Source organism: Trichechus manatus, unplaced genomic scaffold, assembly GCF_000243295.1.
Source record: "Trichechus manatus latirostris isolate Lorelei unplaced genomic scaffold, TriManLat1.0 scaffold00042, whole genome shotgun sequence".
Taxonomy (NCBI): Eukaryota; Metazoa; Chordata; class Mammalia; order Sirenia; family Trichechidae; genus Trichechus; species Trichechus manatus.
Window position 1 is genome coordinate 3,422,964 of NW_004443978.1, and position 13,235 is coordinate 3,436,198.

General features: G+C 39.1%; 1 protein-coding gene across 5 annotated transcripts in view; it reads left to right on the forward strand.

The window, feature by feature from the left end:
• Positions 1-12,745, forward strand: part of NAPB (NSF attachment protein beta) — a 62,902-nt gene extending 50,157 nt beyond the window's left edge. Inside the window, exons 8-12 of one of the 5 annotated variants that reach the window (XR_002824097.1) lie at positions 5,532-5,636; positions 7,841-7,909; positions 8,278-8,328; positions 9,124-9,229; positions 9,370-9,455. Coding sequence is in view for 3 of the 5 variants with exons in the window: in XM_012555582.2 (XP_012411036.1) it covers positions 5,532-5,636; positions 7,841-7,909; positions 8,278-8,328; positions 9,370-9,480 (336 nt within the window). In the remaining 2 variants the exon portion in view is untranslated. Of the gene's footprint in view, positions 1-5,531; positions 5,637-7,840; positions 7,910-8,277 lie in introns of all 5 variants that reach the window. The other 4 variants (XR_002824096.1, XM_012555582.2, XM_004376414.2 and 1 more) reach the window with 4 other exon arrangements.
• The last annotated feature ends 490 nt before the right edge of the window (positions 12,746-13,235 follow it).

Here is a 13,235-nt window from a genome sequence, read left to right on the forward strand (position 1 = left end):
TTCTCAAGTTGTGCAGCCATTCTCACCTTCCTTTTCTGAGTTGTTCCTCCCCTATTAACATAAATTCACTGCCCCTCTAAGGTTCCTATCTAATCTTTTGAGTTGCTGTTGTCAGTTTGAACCCATATAGATAGTTCTTAAAAGAGCGCAATACTCAGAGCAGACATTTTTTACTAGTTAAACTATTGCTTGATTTTAAGAAGACTTCGGGAATATTTTTGGTTTAAGGTTTAAAGATCCTCTCAGGGCAGTAGTTTCAGGAGTTCATCTGACCCTCGTGGCTCCAGGAAGTCTGGAGTCCATGACAGTTTGAAATTCTGTTCTGCGTTTTCCTCCTTTTCATCAGGATTCTTCTACAGAATCTTTTATCAAAATGTTCAGTAATGGTAGCCAGGCACCATCCAGTTCTTCTGGTGTCATGGCAAAGGAGGCAGTTGTTCATGAAGGTAATTACCAACACATTCCATACGCATTCCTTCTATTCCTGACACTCCTTCTTCCTCTGTTGCTCCAGGCAGTTAGAGATCAGTTGATGTGCTTGGATGTCTGCTTGCGGGCTTCTAAGACCTTGGGCACTACACAGCGAACTAGGAGGTAGAACAGAAGCACCAAACATGTTATTAGGCCAGTTAACTGAGATGTCCCATGAAACCATCACCCTAAACCTCCAAACCAAGAAACTAAATCCTGTGAGGTGTTTGGTTGTATTTAAGCAGCCTCAGCAGCTATTCTCTTATTGTCGTTGTAGATATATCTACCACTCAGCTTTTGCCGGTTCAACTTTTTACAGACGTACAACTTATCGACAGCAATTATAATAATGGTCTGTACAGCCCTACCATTAATCAATGCAATTTTCCATTACCATTAACAACCCCCATGGCCCTTTTCCCTTCCCTTCCACTGCTGGTAACCACTAATGAACTTGGGTCTCTATATATTTGCTTTTTCTTGTCTTTTTATATAAGTGAGGTCATACAATATTTGTCCATTTGTTATCGACTTATTTCACTCAGCATAATGTCTTCTAGCTCCATCCATATTCTAACATGTATCAAGACTTCATTTCTTCTGGCGGAGTAGTAGTCCATTGTACAAATCACCACATTTTGTTTAAGCATTCGTCTGTTGATGGGCGTTTAGATTGTTTCCACCTTTTGGCTATTGTGAGTAGCACTAAATGAACATTGGTGTAAAAGTCTCAGTTTGAGTCTCTGCTTTCAGGTCTTTTAGGTGTATCCCCAGGATGGAATTGCTGGATCATATGGTGGTTTTATTTTTAGTTTTTTGAGGAACCGCTACACTGTTTTTCACAACAGCTGTACCATTTTGCATTCCTATCAGCAGTAAGGGTTCCAGTTTCCTCACATCCTCGCCAACATTTGTTATTTTTAGGGTTTTTTTTTTTTTTAATCTTAGCCATTGTCTTAGTTATCTAGTGCTGCTGTAACAAATACCACAAGTGGATGACTTTAACAAACAGAAATTTATTATTTTCTCACAGTGAAGGAGGCTAGAAGTCTGAATTCAGAGCGCCGGCTCTAGGGGAAGGCGTTCTCTCTTGTTGGGTTCTGGAGGAAGGTCCTTGTCTCTTCTGAGCTTCTGCTCCAGGGCAGCCTTCATGTGGCTTGGCATCCCTATTTCCTCATCTCTGCTCACACAATTGCTTGTTTAATCTCTTTTATATCTCAAAAGAGATTGACTCAACACACACCCTACACTAATCCTGTCTCATTAACAAAGACAACCCATTCTCAAATGGGATTGTAACCACAGACATAGATGTTAAGATTTACAACACATGTATTTGGGGGACACAATTCAGTCCATAACCAGCCATCCTAGTGGTAGTGAAGTGGTATCTGCTTGTGGTTTTGATTTACATCTCTCTGATGGCTAATGACGTGGAGCTTCTTTTCATGTGTTTGGTGACCATTTGAATGTCCTCTTTGGTCAGATGTCTGTTCAGGTCCTTTGCCTGTTTTATGATTGGGTTATTTGTCTTTTTGTTGTTAAGTTGTCTAACTTTTATGTATATGTTGGTTTTTAGGTTCTTGTCGGATATATGGTTTCTGAAGATATTCTCCCAGTTGGTAGCTTTTCCCTTTTTGGTGAAGTCTTTTGATGAATAAAAGTATTTAATTTTTATGAGATCTCATTTATTTATTTATCTTTTACTGTTTGTGCTTTTGTTATTAAAGGCCTCACTGCATTGCCCTTGCTTTTTCTTCTAAGTATTTTATGGTTTTAGTTTGCACTTTTAGGTCCTTAATCCATTTTTAATTTGTTTTTGTGTACGGGTGAAGTGTGGATCCTGTTTCATTTTTCTGCGTGTGGAGGTTCAGTTTTACCAGCACCTTTATTGAAGAGACTCTTCTTTCACCATTGAATGGACTTGGCACCCTTGTCAAAAATCAGTTGACCATAGTTGTGTGGATTTATTTCTGAACTCTCAATTCTATTCAGTTGGTCTGTGTGTCTATTATTATACAATAGCAGGCTGTTTTGATTACTGTAACTGTATAATGTGTTTTAAAATGAGGAAGTGTGAGTCCCTCTACTTTGTTCTTCTCTTTAAACATTCCATATAAAGTTGAGAATTGGTTTTTCTGTTTCTGTAAATAAGGCTAATGGAATTTTGATCAGAATTGCATTGAATCCATAGGTTGCTTTGGATAGCATTGACATCTTAACACAATATTAAGTCTTCCAGCTGATGAACATGGAACATCTTTCCATTTATTTAAGTCTTCTTTAATCTCTTTCAGCAGTGTTTTATAGGTTTCATTGCATAAGTCCTACATGTCCCTGGTTAGATTTATTCCTAGGTATTTTATTCTTTTAGGTGCTATTTTAAATAGAATTTTTAATCTAATTTCCCTTTCAGATTTATCTGTAGTGTTTTTAAAGTAGCTCCGGTGCCGCAGTGGTTGATCACTCTGCTCCTGTAACTGAAAGATCAGCAGTATGAACCCATCAGTCACACTTGTAGGAGAAACATGGGGCAGTGTGCTTCTGGAAAGATTTACAGCCTTGGAAACCATAAAGGGCAGTTCTCCTCTGTCCTGTAGGGTCTCTATGAGTCGGAATTGACTTGACAGCATCGGGTTTGGGTTTTTTTAATAGTGTTTTTGAGTGTATCTCTTTGCATATCTTTTTTTGTGGCTTCTCTACATATTACATTACATATACATAACTTACCATAGTCTAGTGGTGTCATTTTATCAGTTCGAGTAGAATATAGAAATCTTACCTCACTTTATATCCATTTACCTTCCCATTCATAATATATTTGTCTTTAAAGATTTCCTCTACATAAATTTAGAATCCCATCAGTCAGTGTTAGAATTTTTGCTTCATCCATCGAACATAGTTTCAAAAATTTGAGAAAGAAAGCTTATTGTACGTACCCATGTTTTTGCTTACCCAGTTCTTTCTCCCTAATATTCCAAAATTGCTTCTTTTATTTCCTTTCTGTTTAGAGAATTTCCTTTATCTGTTCTTCAGTGTAGGTCTGCTGGTGACATATTCTCATAGTTTTTCTTCTTCTGGGGATGTCTTGGTTTCTTCTTCGTTCCTGAAGCATTTTTTTCCTGGACATATGATTCTAAGTTGATGGCCCTTTAATAGTTGAAAAATGTAGTGCCACTTATGGTTTCTGTGGGTTCTGATGAGAAATATGCTGTCATCTGAATTGTTTTTCCAATATAGGTAAGGTGTTACTTTTCTCTGGTTATTTAAAAAAAATTTTTTCTTTGTATCAAGTTTTCAGAAGTTTAATTATAATGTTGCTTGGTATAGAGTTCTTTATTCTGTTTGGGTTTCACTACACTTTTTGAGTCTGTAGGTTTATGTTTTTATCATATTTGGCAAGTTTTCAGCCATTATTTCTTGGAGTACTTTTTCAGCCCCACTTTCTTTCTCCTCTCCTTCTAGGACTTAGGTGACACAAATGTTAGACCTTGTTTTATAATTCCACAGATACCTGGTGTGTTATTCTTTTTTTTTTTCTTTTTTCTTTTTCAGTCTGTCTTTGCTATGTTGTTCAGATTAGGTAATTTCTGTTGTTCGATCATCTGATTCACTAATCTTTCCTCTGTCCCCTTCTTTCTGATGTTGAGCTCATCCACTTTATATGGCAGTTACTGAATTTTTCAGTTCTAAAATTTCCATTTGGTTCTTTATGTCTTCTGTTTCTTTTCTGTGACTTTGTTTTGATGCTTTCTGTTTTTTCATTAGGTCCAAGTGTTTTCCTAATTGTTAAAGTATTTTTATGATGGCTCCTTTAAAATACTTGTTAGACAGTCTTAACGTTCCTGTCATCGGTGTTGTTATCTATTGTCTTTTTCATTCAGTTTGAAATCTTCCTTGTTTTTGGTATGATGAGTGATTTTCTATTGAAAACTGGACACATTCACATTATAAAATTTGGATCTGAATTAAACCTTCTCTTTCAGCTGGTATTCTTGACATGCTCCATCAGGGGAAGGAGAGGGGTTTCGTCTCATTACTTCCAGGTGGAGGTAGAAGTCCAGGTTGTCTTCTACAGCCACCATTGTCCTCTGAGGAGGGGAGGCCCTCATTATTACTGGGCAGGGGTGGACATTCCAGCTCCCCACCTTGTCTCCACCAACACCATGATGGAGTTGTCCTCATCACTAGGCAGTTGTGACAGTGACCTACTTCTGACACCACCCCAGCTGGGAGGTGGAGGGTGAATCCAGGTGCCTGTGTAGTCTCCATTGGTTCACGGGGTGGGGGGCAGGGCTTATTATTAATTGGCAGGGATGGGAGTCTTGGCTTCTGATTTTATAGGGCCGTCTCTGACATCACCCTGGCAAGGTTATTGGGCTCCTTCCAGCCTCGGAAGGGTTGCTACCTAGGCTCCCTCTTCAGCCTATGCTGATGGAGGTAGTAGTGGGCCACCGTTCTCCTGTGGTGTTTGGCTGGAGTAGAACAGTTATTGTCAAAGTTTTTTGTCTTGCTAGACTGCCTCTTTCTTGGTCCTTCGGCTAGAGATGGCAAGCTTTTGTCTGCTTTCTTTTTTTTATGTGTGCCCACTGGCATTTCTGGGTTGCTAGCTTCTTCATTTCCAAGTCTAGGATACTTGAGGCAAAAAGAAAACCCAGGGAACTCGCCACTGTGTTATCCCTCAGGTCACAGGCCCCTGCTGGTCTACCTTATTTTCTCCACCTTGCCGAGTCTTCTAATGTTTGTTTTTTATAAACTTACCATGGCTTTTAGTTGTACTTAGCAGGAGGAATAGAGAAAAGTGTATCTATTCCATCTTCCTGAAAGCAGGAGTTCTCTGAGTCATTTTTAACACATCAGCACTTGGTGGAAATGTATGTAATAATGTTTCTAATCTAGTAAAATTTTCTAGTACATGCTACTGTGTTAAAAGAATATATTTGGTAGCTAAACTAATATAAAATACATAAGTGTTTCCTAAATGGCAAAAGAGGAAAATAAATTTGCTAAAGGTAAGAAAGCAAACCCTGTTTTAATTGAACTCTGCTTTCCGTACCTAGGTTGGGGCGAACACTATGGACAATCCTTTGTTGAAGTACAGTGCAAAGGATTACTTCTTTAAAGCAGCCCTCTGCCACTTCATAGTAGATGAGTTAAATGCAAAGGTAAGGAGTCCTTTGGGGCTAGTTTTCGGATGTAGCAAGACTAAACTAGGTACGTTAAAAATAGTAATTCTGTGATGTGTTTCCCAGCTGTAATCTTGTAATGGTTGCTGAAATTGTGCACGTGAAGTTCCCTGGTCACCAAGTTTCCTTTGGCAAATTTACTTTAAAGAAATTTAGGGGCTAAGGAAGAAATAATAAGAGTAGACTAACATCTTTGGGGTTTTTTTTTTTTTTTTAAATCAAATCAGAAAACAAATTATTTATTTCCTACCAAAATAAACCACATTCATTGGAAGAAATTGCTCACTTGAGTTTATAGCTTTGCTCCAAAATCCCCTTCAGGTGTTTAATATAAAAGAAGTGGCTGTGGTGTCCTTACTGGATTGTAAATATTCTCCCACATGGGGGCCACCGTGAGTTGAAATTGACTCGACAGCAACTTGTAGTTACAAGTTATGCAGACTATGCCTCTATTTTAAAAATTTGCACCAGCCCTGACTGGCTTAAAGGTCCTGGTAGCACACTTAAGTAGGCACTGGCTTTGGACTGGGTGCCTTTCTTCCATTCTTGCCTCACCCTAATACTGGTTCTCCACTCAGCAGCCAGAGTGGTGCTTTTAAATCGTATCACGCCCTTTCCCTTCTCCTCGCCCATTGCACTTGGAATAAAGTCATAATTCCTTGACCTGACTTCCTGGCCCACAACTTTCTCTTGCTCACTGTGCTCTAGTCACCTGAGCCTGCTTTCTGTTTCTCAGGCCAAGTCCGTTTCCAACTCAGTCTTTGCACCTGTTGCCTTCTAGTCTTACCTGGAAGGTTCTCCTCACATCTTCCTGTGGCCTGTTCCCTCACTCTCGTTAGGTTTCTGCTCAGATACCATCTTCTCCTGAGGCTTTCCCTTCCCTGCCTTGCCCCTGCACCCACACTTGTTCTTGGGAAAAGTGTCCCACTTCATTAGCTGTCACTCTCTCACACACTCTCCCATGTAGGGTCCTACATGTTTTCTCACAGCCCATGTCAGCCTGACATTGAGCCATGTGTCTGTGTGTCTGTTTGCCCCATCTCTACCTCATCATAGCATGGGGTCTGTGAGGCCAGAGCTTTTCTGGTGGTCACTGTGATATCTTCCACAGCTAGAAAGTGCCTGGCATGTGGTAGGTCCCAGAACATACGTATTTCCTTAATGAATGTTGTATAAGCCCCCTGACCTTAAAAAAAAAAAAATCATCACAGTGCTTAAGGGCATGTTTTTCTGGACCTGCTCTCGTATGTATGTGTCAGGAGTGTAGAGTCTAATTAGATCATTTTTAGACCTTTTCCTGCTTAGACCTACCCGTGTGCTCTCCTGGAGCTGGGGAGCGGTTTCTTTGCTTCTTGTTGTGGTTTTGGTTTGTTTTAATTGCTCAAGAAGACCAGACTGTATTTAGTGTACAGACCTTGGATTTGAATGTTTTCATGACCAGATATAGACCATTTCAGAACCATACTTGGCAAGAGAATGAGTGTCTTTTGACAGACTTTAAACATGTGACCAAGGTATTGCAGATTGTGTATAATCTTGACTTAAAAGTGAAGGACTTAATAAAATTTTAAATCACAGCAGAAAACTGAAAGAACAGAGATGTTTCCCACTTCATTGTGTTCACTCTGACTAGTGAGTCAGGTTATTTCCTCAGCTGCTCTCGTTTTTGGGGATTTGGGATTGAAATGAGGATGTGGGGAGAAGTTGAAGAGCAAAGTGAAAGCTGGAAGACAAGAGACAAGACTTTGACAGCGTTGGTGTTGTCAGTATCTGTTTGGAGTTAGAAGAGCAGAATTAAAGTCACCGAGGGAAGCAGCGTTCTTCCCTCTAACCTCTAGCAATGGTCTCAATTTTATTTATTTGTGATTTCGCAATTTAGACAGCTGTTAAGGAAGAGCATCCCCATTTAATGGATGAAAACAGAGACACCTGGTCTGTGAGTTTCTAAGAACTAGATTAGGTTCACATTGACTTCTCTACAGCAACATAGAAAAATTGATTTAGAAATTTGCTCGTAGTTGAACTTTAAAATTCAAAATAAATAGGTTTCATGTGTTAATGTTAAGTTTAGCAGCATACTTCTTAAACATTTAAATATAGATAAATCTAATTGAAGTTAATATTAAAGGCTTTATTTCCTGCTTTTGTAAGTCTGATGTTAATGAGCTGCTTTTTTCTCCTAGCTTGCTCTTGAGAAATATGAGGAAATGTTTCCAGCATTTACTGATTCAAGAGAATGTAAATTATTAAAAGTAAGTAAGTTTGGGACTTTGGAAAAAAAGCCTTTACTGTCAGGTAATAATACCTAGGCAGGTTGGGAATTAAGTGAAATTTTAGTTGTATGAAGTCTGCTAGTTGACGGGACCTGGTAGTTTTTGCTTTTGCTTTATGAGTCTTCGCATGCCACTAGAGTCAGGGAGTGTGTTCTGAAACAGGCAATTTGGAAATGTTACTACAAAAGCTGCTGACTTGGGTAATTCTTGACTTGTATTTGAGTATTTCCCCAATTTTGTGAGGTATTTGGCAACATCAGTTAATGTGATACGAAAGCTGTTTCTGTGTTCACAGATGGGACTTTTCAGCCTACCAAACTGATTTTTCCCCTATTTTTATTCTACAGAAGCTTCTAGAAGCTCATGAAGAACAGAACAGTGAAGCTTACACGGAAGCAGTAAGTTATGCGTTGGGGCTGTAGTACATTCTTTGAAAGTTTAAATTACAAAAGCTTCTTTTCCTTTTCATTTTTTAAATTCTGAATATTTAGCTGAACATTATTCTAGCACACCTGAGTTGTATTTTCCAAATGTCATTTTTTATAGATCCTATAAATCTTTAAAATTGGACAGTTCTATTAGCTGTTAGACTGCTGGAACCCCAGTTGTATTGAGCATTGTTTCTTGACTTAAGTTCCAAACTGTATTTTGGCTGTGAGGCTAGCTCAAGAGCAAACACCTTATATTGTTGTAATGGACTATTTTAATGTTTTCTTTTGAAAATAATCTGATCCATAAATAAGTGTAAAGTAAATGTCGTTAAAATACTATTTAAAATACAAAAATTCAGAAGTGAGAGTTTGCTGTTTTCTTGGCATAAAATAAATGGAAGGTTTTTTCTTTACACTCATCATTTTTCTGTTTTCCCATTTTTTGCCATCTTATATTTAGAACTAAGCACATTTTCATGGTTTCTTCCATTAATATGGTAATCATGGCTTTGAAGTGATGTATAAACAAAGGAATGTTTTCCTGTTTAACTTTGGCCACCAGACCATTTTCATCCTACTGAAATTTTATTCCTTGGTAATGCATTGAAATGTGTTAGAAGAATTTTGTTTCCACAAATCCTGATTTAGCAAGTTTTTTCATGTTAGATGAATATTAGAGCAATCTTAATTTTCCATGTTCCCTTCTAATTCTTATTACAGAGTCTAATTTTATTTGTCACATTAAATGCACTCTTCTTCTAGTAATAAAGGCTGTTCGGAATTTTCTCCTTGCACAAAGCACTGGAGCTTGTCGTTGGCACCATCAAAATAATCACAGAATAATGAAAAACAGTTTTTAACGAAGAAGGTATAAACTAGAATGAACAATTTCTAAAGAAAATTGGTGAATTATCGTTGTAAATGTTAGAAGAACTTGGGGGTATTGTTGTTTTGTGTTAGGATTGTATTTCCATGGAATAATTCCTATTCATCTCCCCTTTAAACTAGGTAAAGGAATTTGACTCAATATCTCGCTTGGATCAGTGGCTTACTACTATGTTGCTTCGTATCAAAAAATCCATCCAGGGGGATGGAGAAGGAGACGGAGACCTCAAATGAAATGTTTGTGTCTTTGTGGCATGCAGCTAACTCCTCTTCATTTTTGTCTTAGGGCAAAGTGTTCTTTATGGGATGCCCACTTAATGACTTAATTTTGTTGCATATGAGCCAAACGATCTGTGTATGATTTAAACTCACCGTGTCTGTATGATGGTGATTGTGAGTGTGACGCGTGATTCATGCTTGTCAGAGCCCCAGTTTTCTGAGAAGTACTTCATGACTTATTCCTGTTATTTGGTTATTTGCAGAGCCTGTCTTTAGTTTTGCCATGTTTTTAGGTTCTTTTTCTTGGACTTGAGTACCCAATCTAGTTGGTTTAATATGTGCTTTGCATATTCTCTATACATTTGCATCTGGGTGTATTCTCTAAATGTCTGTGTTTAGTTAGGACAGTTGTTAGAAATGAGTTTATAACTTTCTTTATTAGAAATTGTTCCTATTTTTCGTATCCTGTGACTATTTTGATGGTGCTAGTGAAAAGTTCCAATGCTTTTTGTATTGTTTTGTATGCTAACATATGTATGGCAAGAATGAAGAACAGCCTGGGTCTGTTGGCATCACCCACACTGTGAGGACCGGGGCTTCCTGGCAGTGTTTGCTTGTGTGTGTGGATGAGGTGGATCTGACTGACTCTATGAGAGACTAATTTTCCTTGTTCCTTTATATACTTTCTTCCTTTTAGTTGGGTTGAAATCCCTTCTTTATATGCACATAAAGATGTTTGAATTGACACCTACTTTTTCCTGGTTTTCATTTTCACACACTTTCCCACATTGACATACAGTATTTTCTGTACCATGGTCATTTACACTTGGTCAGGGCTGGGTAGATTATCTGTGCTGAAGTTTGAGAATGTATGTAAAGAATTGTATCCGTTCATTTAACCTGATGGTTAGGTGGGGGTGAATCTGGTACTGAGTTTACTATATGCCCAGTTGGGCAAGAACCCCAACTTCCTTCTAAGAGACATGATTTTTCTCTTAGCTGATTGAATTATTTTATCTTGTGTGTTTTGACTCTGTCCTGTTTATTTTGATTTAAATAATATATGCTCTCTTGATTCATGAATTTGATCCTACCCATTCATGCTATGCGCTGGCAGATACTATAGAGGTGGTCTTGTTACCAGACATAACCCATGGTTCTTTCTAAATTGTGGTGCTGTCATTCATGACAGGTAATGAAATTGCCCATGTTATGTCAGATAATAACCAGTATTTGAATGGTGTTTTCGTTTTGGGATGCACCTTGACTGGGTAGGATTGTGTTGTACAGAGGTAGAGCAAGTGTGCCCAGACCAGGGGGCAGAGCCAGGAAAGGTTTGGGGTGGGAGGTGTGACTTGGTCAGTCTAGGGCAAAGGAGAAAGGGGCAGGAAATGCAGTTGAAAAGAGTGAGCTGAGGCCAGATTGTGGGGGTTCTGCATCACGTGATGCCTTGTGAGACTCTGGCGTTCCTATGGTGGTGCCTAGCCCAGGGTGGTCTGGTGGAGCAGAGAGCTCCGTGATGTCATAGTGTTGGGTTGGGTGGAGCATGTAGACCAGAAGGCATGGATACTGGTCTGGACCCTGAGGTGATCGCTGGAGTTCCTTCTTAACGAAAGTGGAAGAAAGTTGGTCATCGCTTAAGGTAGAATTTGGAACGGAGCCCAGTTGCTACTCCATTGCCTGTTGGACTCCCTTAAGAAAAACGTCAGAGAAAAAAGTGGCTTCTTGTTGCTATTCCTGATATATTCTACAACCAGCCAAATTTGCGAATTGGAAATTTGGGAGTGGTTTGTAGCTTCTTTCTTCTGTTTCAAGTCTGTTCCATTTGGAGAGCATTTAAACACTAGCCAGCCAGTGTGCTTGTTTCATTGAGGTTGCAAAGTTTCTTTCCGCTTGTTAAAAGAATCTTCTGGTCTGACAACTAAAGTAAAATTGCCTCTTTTAAGGCAATTCTGTTTACCTTTCATTGTGATCCCCTAGCAGACGCCTGTCTAAAGAAGAGGTATGGCTTTTAAAAATAGTATTTGTAAACTTTTGTTAGTCAGGCACTCTTTGTATTGACTGAAATAAACACTGGGATCAGAGCCTGGGTTAAGAATTTTTATTTTTAATGTTTTGCATGAAAATAATAAAAATAATTGCAACGGCTAGAACAGACCTTCTGGAAGATGAGAGAAAAAAAGCCAAGTAACAGTGTATACACTTACTGTTTCAACTGTTCGTTCCCCTGACATAAGATAGTACCATGTTTCTTTCAAAATGCCTACCAGTTAGGTTTTCAAGATATGTAGAATTGTTATTTATGAACAAAGCGATGGTTATGTTTGAGAGTTCTTGTATTTTAATAAATCTGGGGTTAGTCCGTAGTTAAAATTTATTACAGGAGAGGTTTGCTTTCTGTGGCAACATTTTTATAGCTCGTATTCTTTGTGTTCTTTCCTTATTTAATGATGTGAAAACAGTACTTTTGCACAGTTGTGACCGTGTGTGGTGTCACTATAACCAAAGCGTATGCACTGGCCCTGTGCAGTTACTGTTTCCTCCGTATTGTGCATTTAAACTGTCCAGATGCCGACTTTCTGACTTCTGTTGAGGGCTTGGCAGCATAGCATGTCACCTGTAACCTGCCCACCGGTGGTGTGAGCTGTGACTACTAGCAGGTTTCCTGCCTTGTGAAGTACTGACTCGGTCACTGCTGGTGTCCCCTCCCTCGTGCCCTCGGACAGAGGATTATATTATGAAAACTAACCATGTAACAGTAAATCTACCTTAGCAGAAAGAATATGTATGTTTTATGTGAACCTGTACAGTAAATAAAGTGGAAATTATGAGTAATATTTTGACTAGTCTTTCCTAGCTAAATTTATACAAACCAAGAATGCCTTTCTTTCCTTGAACTTGTTCCAAATAAGTGTAAGGCAACAGGCATTAATATTTTCTAAGCTCTGTGAGTATCCATTTGAATATTAGTTTGACTGTATTAAAACCTCAATTGCTTGATCGAAATGCAGAGTGCTGTAACTGTTTTGCAGGTACTGAGGGTTTATGAGAAAACCCTAGTTAGTCTGTTGATGTTTTCTACTAAATTTACATCATCACTGTGCAGACCTCACATTCTCATCCTGCCTGCTGCTCCCAGCAAGGAATCTTGCTTGAATCCTTTAGGCTCTAAAAATCACTTGGAAAGTTGAGGAAGGAGTGGATCCTGAAAGATTCTGTGACGTGGTGGTTAGGTGAAGAGCTCCCAAGCCTGACACCCTCCTTCCCGCACCAGCGTGCCACTTACCTGTTTTGGCAGTGTGTATTTTACAGCTGTGAGCACAGGATGGCAGAGGCCCTAGAGAAGGGCCAAGCCTCCTAGCCACTTGAGCCTGAAGTTCTATGGGAGGAGGAGGCTGCTGTGCAGGGATGGTGCAGGCTGGCTTGTCCTGTTACAGAGCAAGATTCAGGCCACTGGTTTAGGGTCGTGGAGTGGATCGATGACAACTTAAGGATAAGGAAAGCAAATTTTAAAAGATAAATGGTAGAAGAGGCCATTCTAACCGAGGAATTCTCTGAGATGTTACTGATCATTCAAAATTAGTTTATCATTTAATTTTCTCTTCTCGGAATCAGTGTTTCCTAACAGAGAGAAGAGCCACCACGGTGACTTAAGACATAGTTTTCTAGCCCTGGTAACACAGTCCCTGTATAGGCGGCAAGGATAAGCAGGTATATGGTTTTCCAGCCCTGGTAACACAGTCCCTGTATAGGCGGCAAGGATAAGCGGG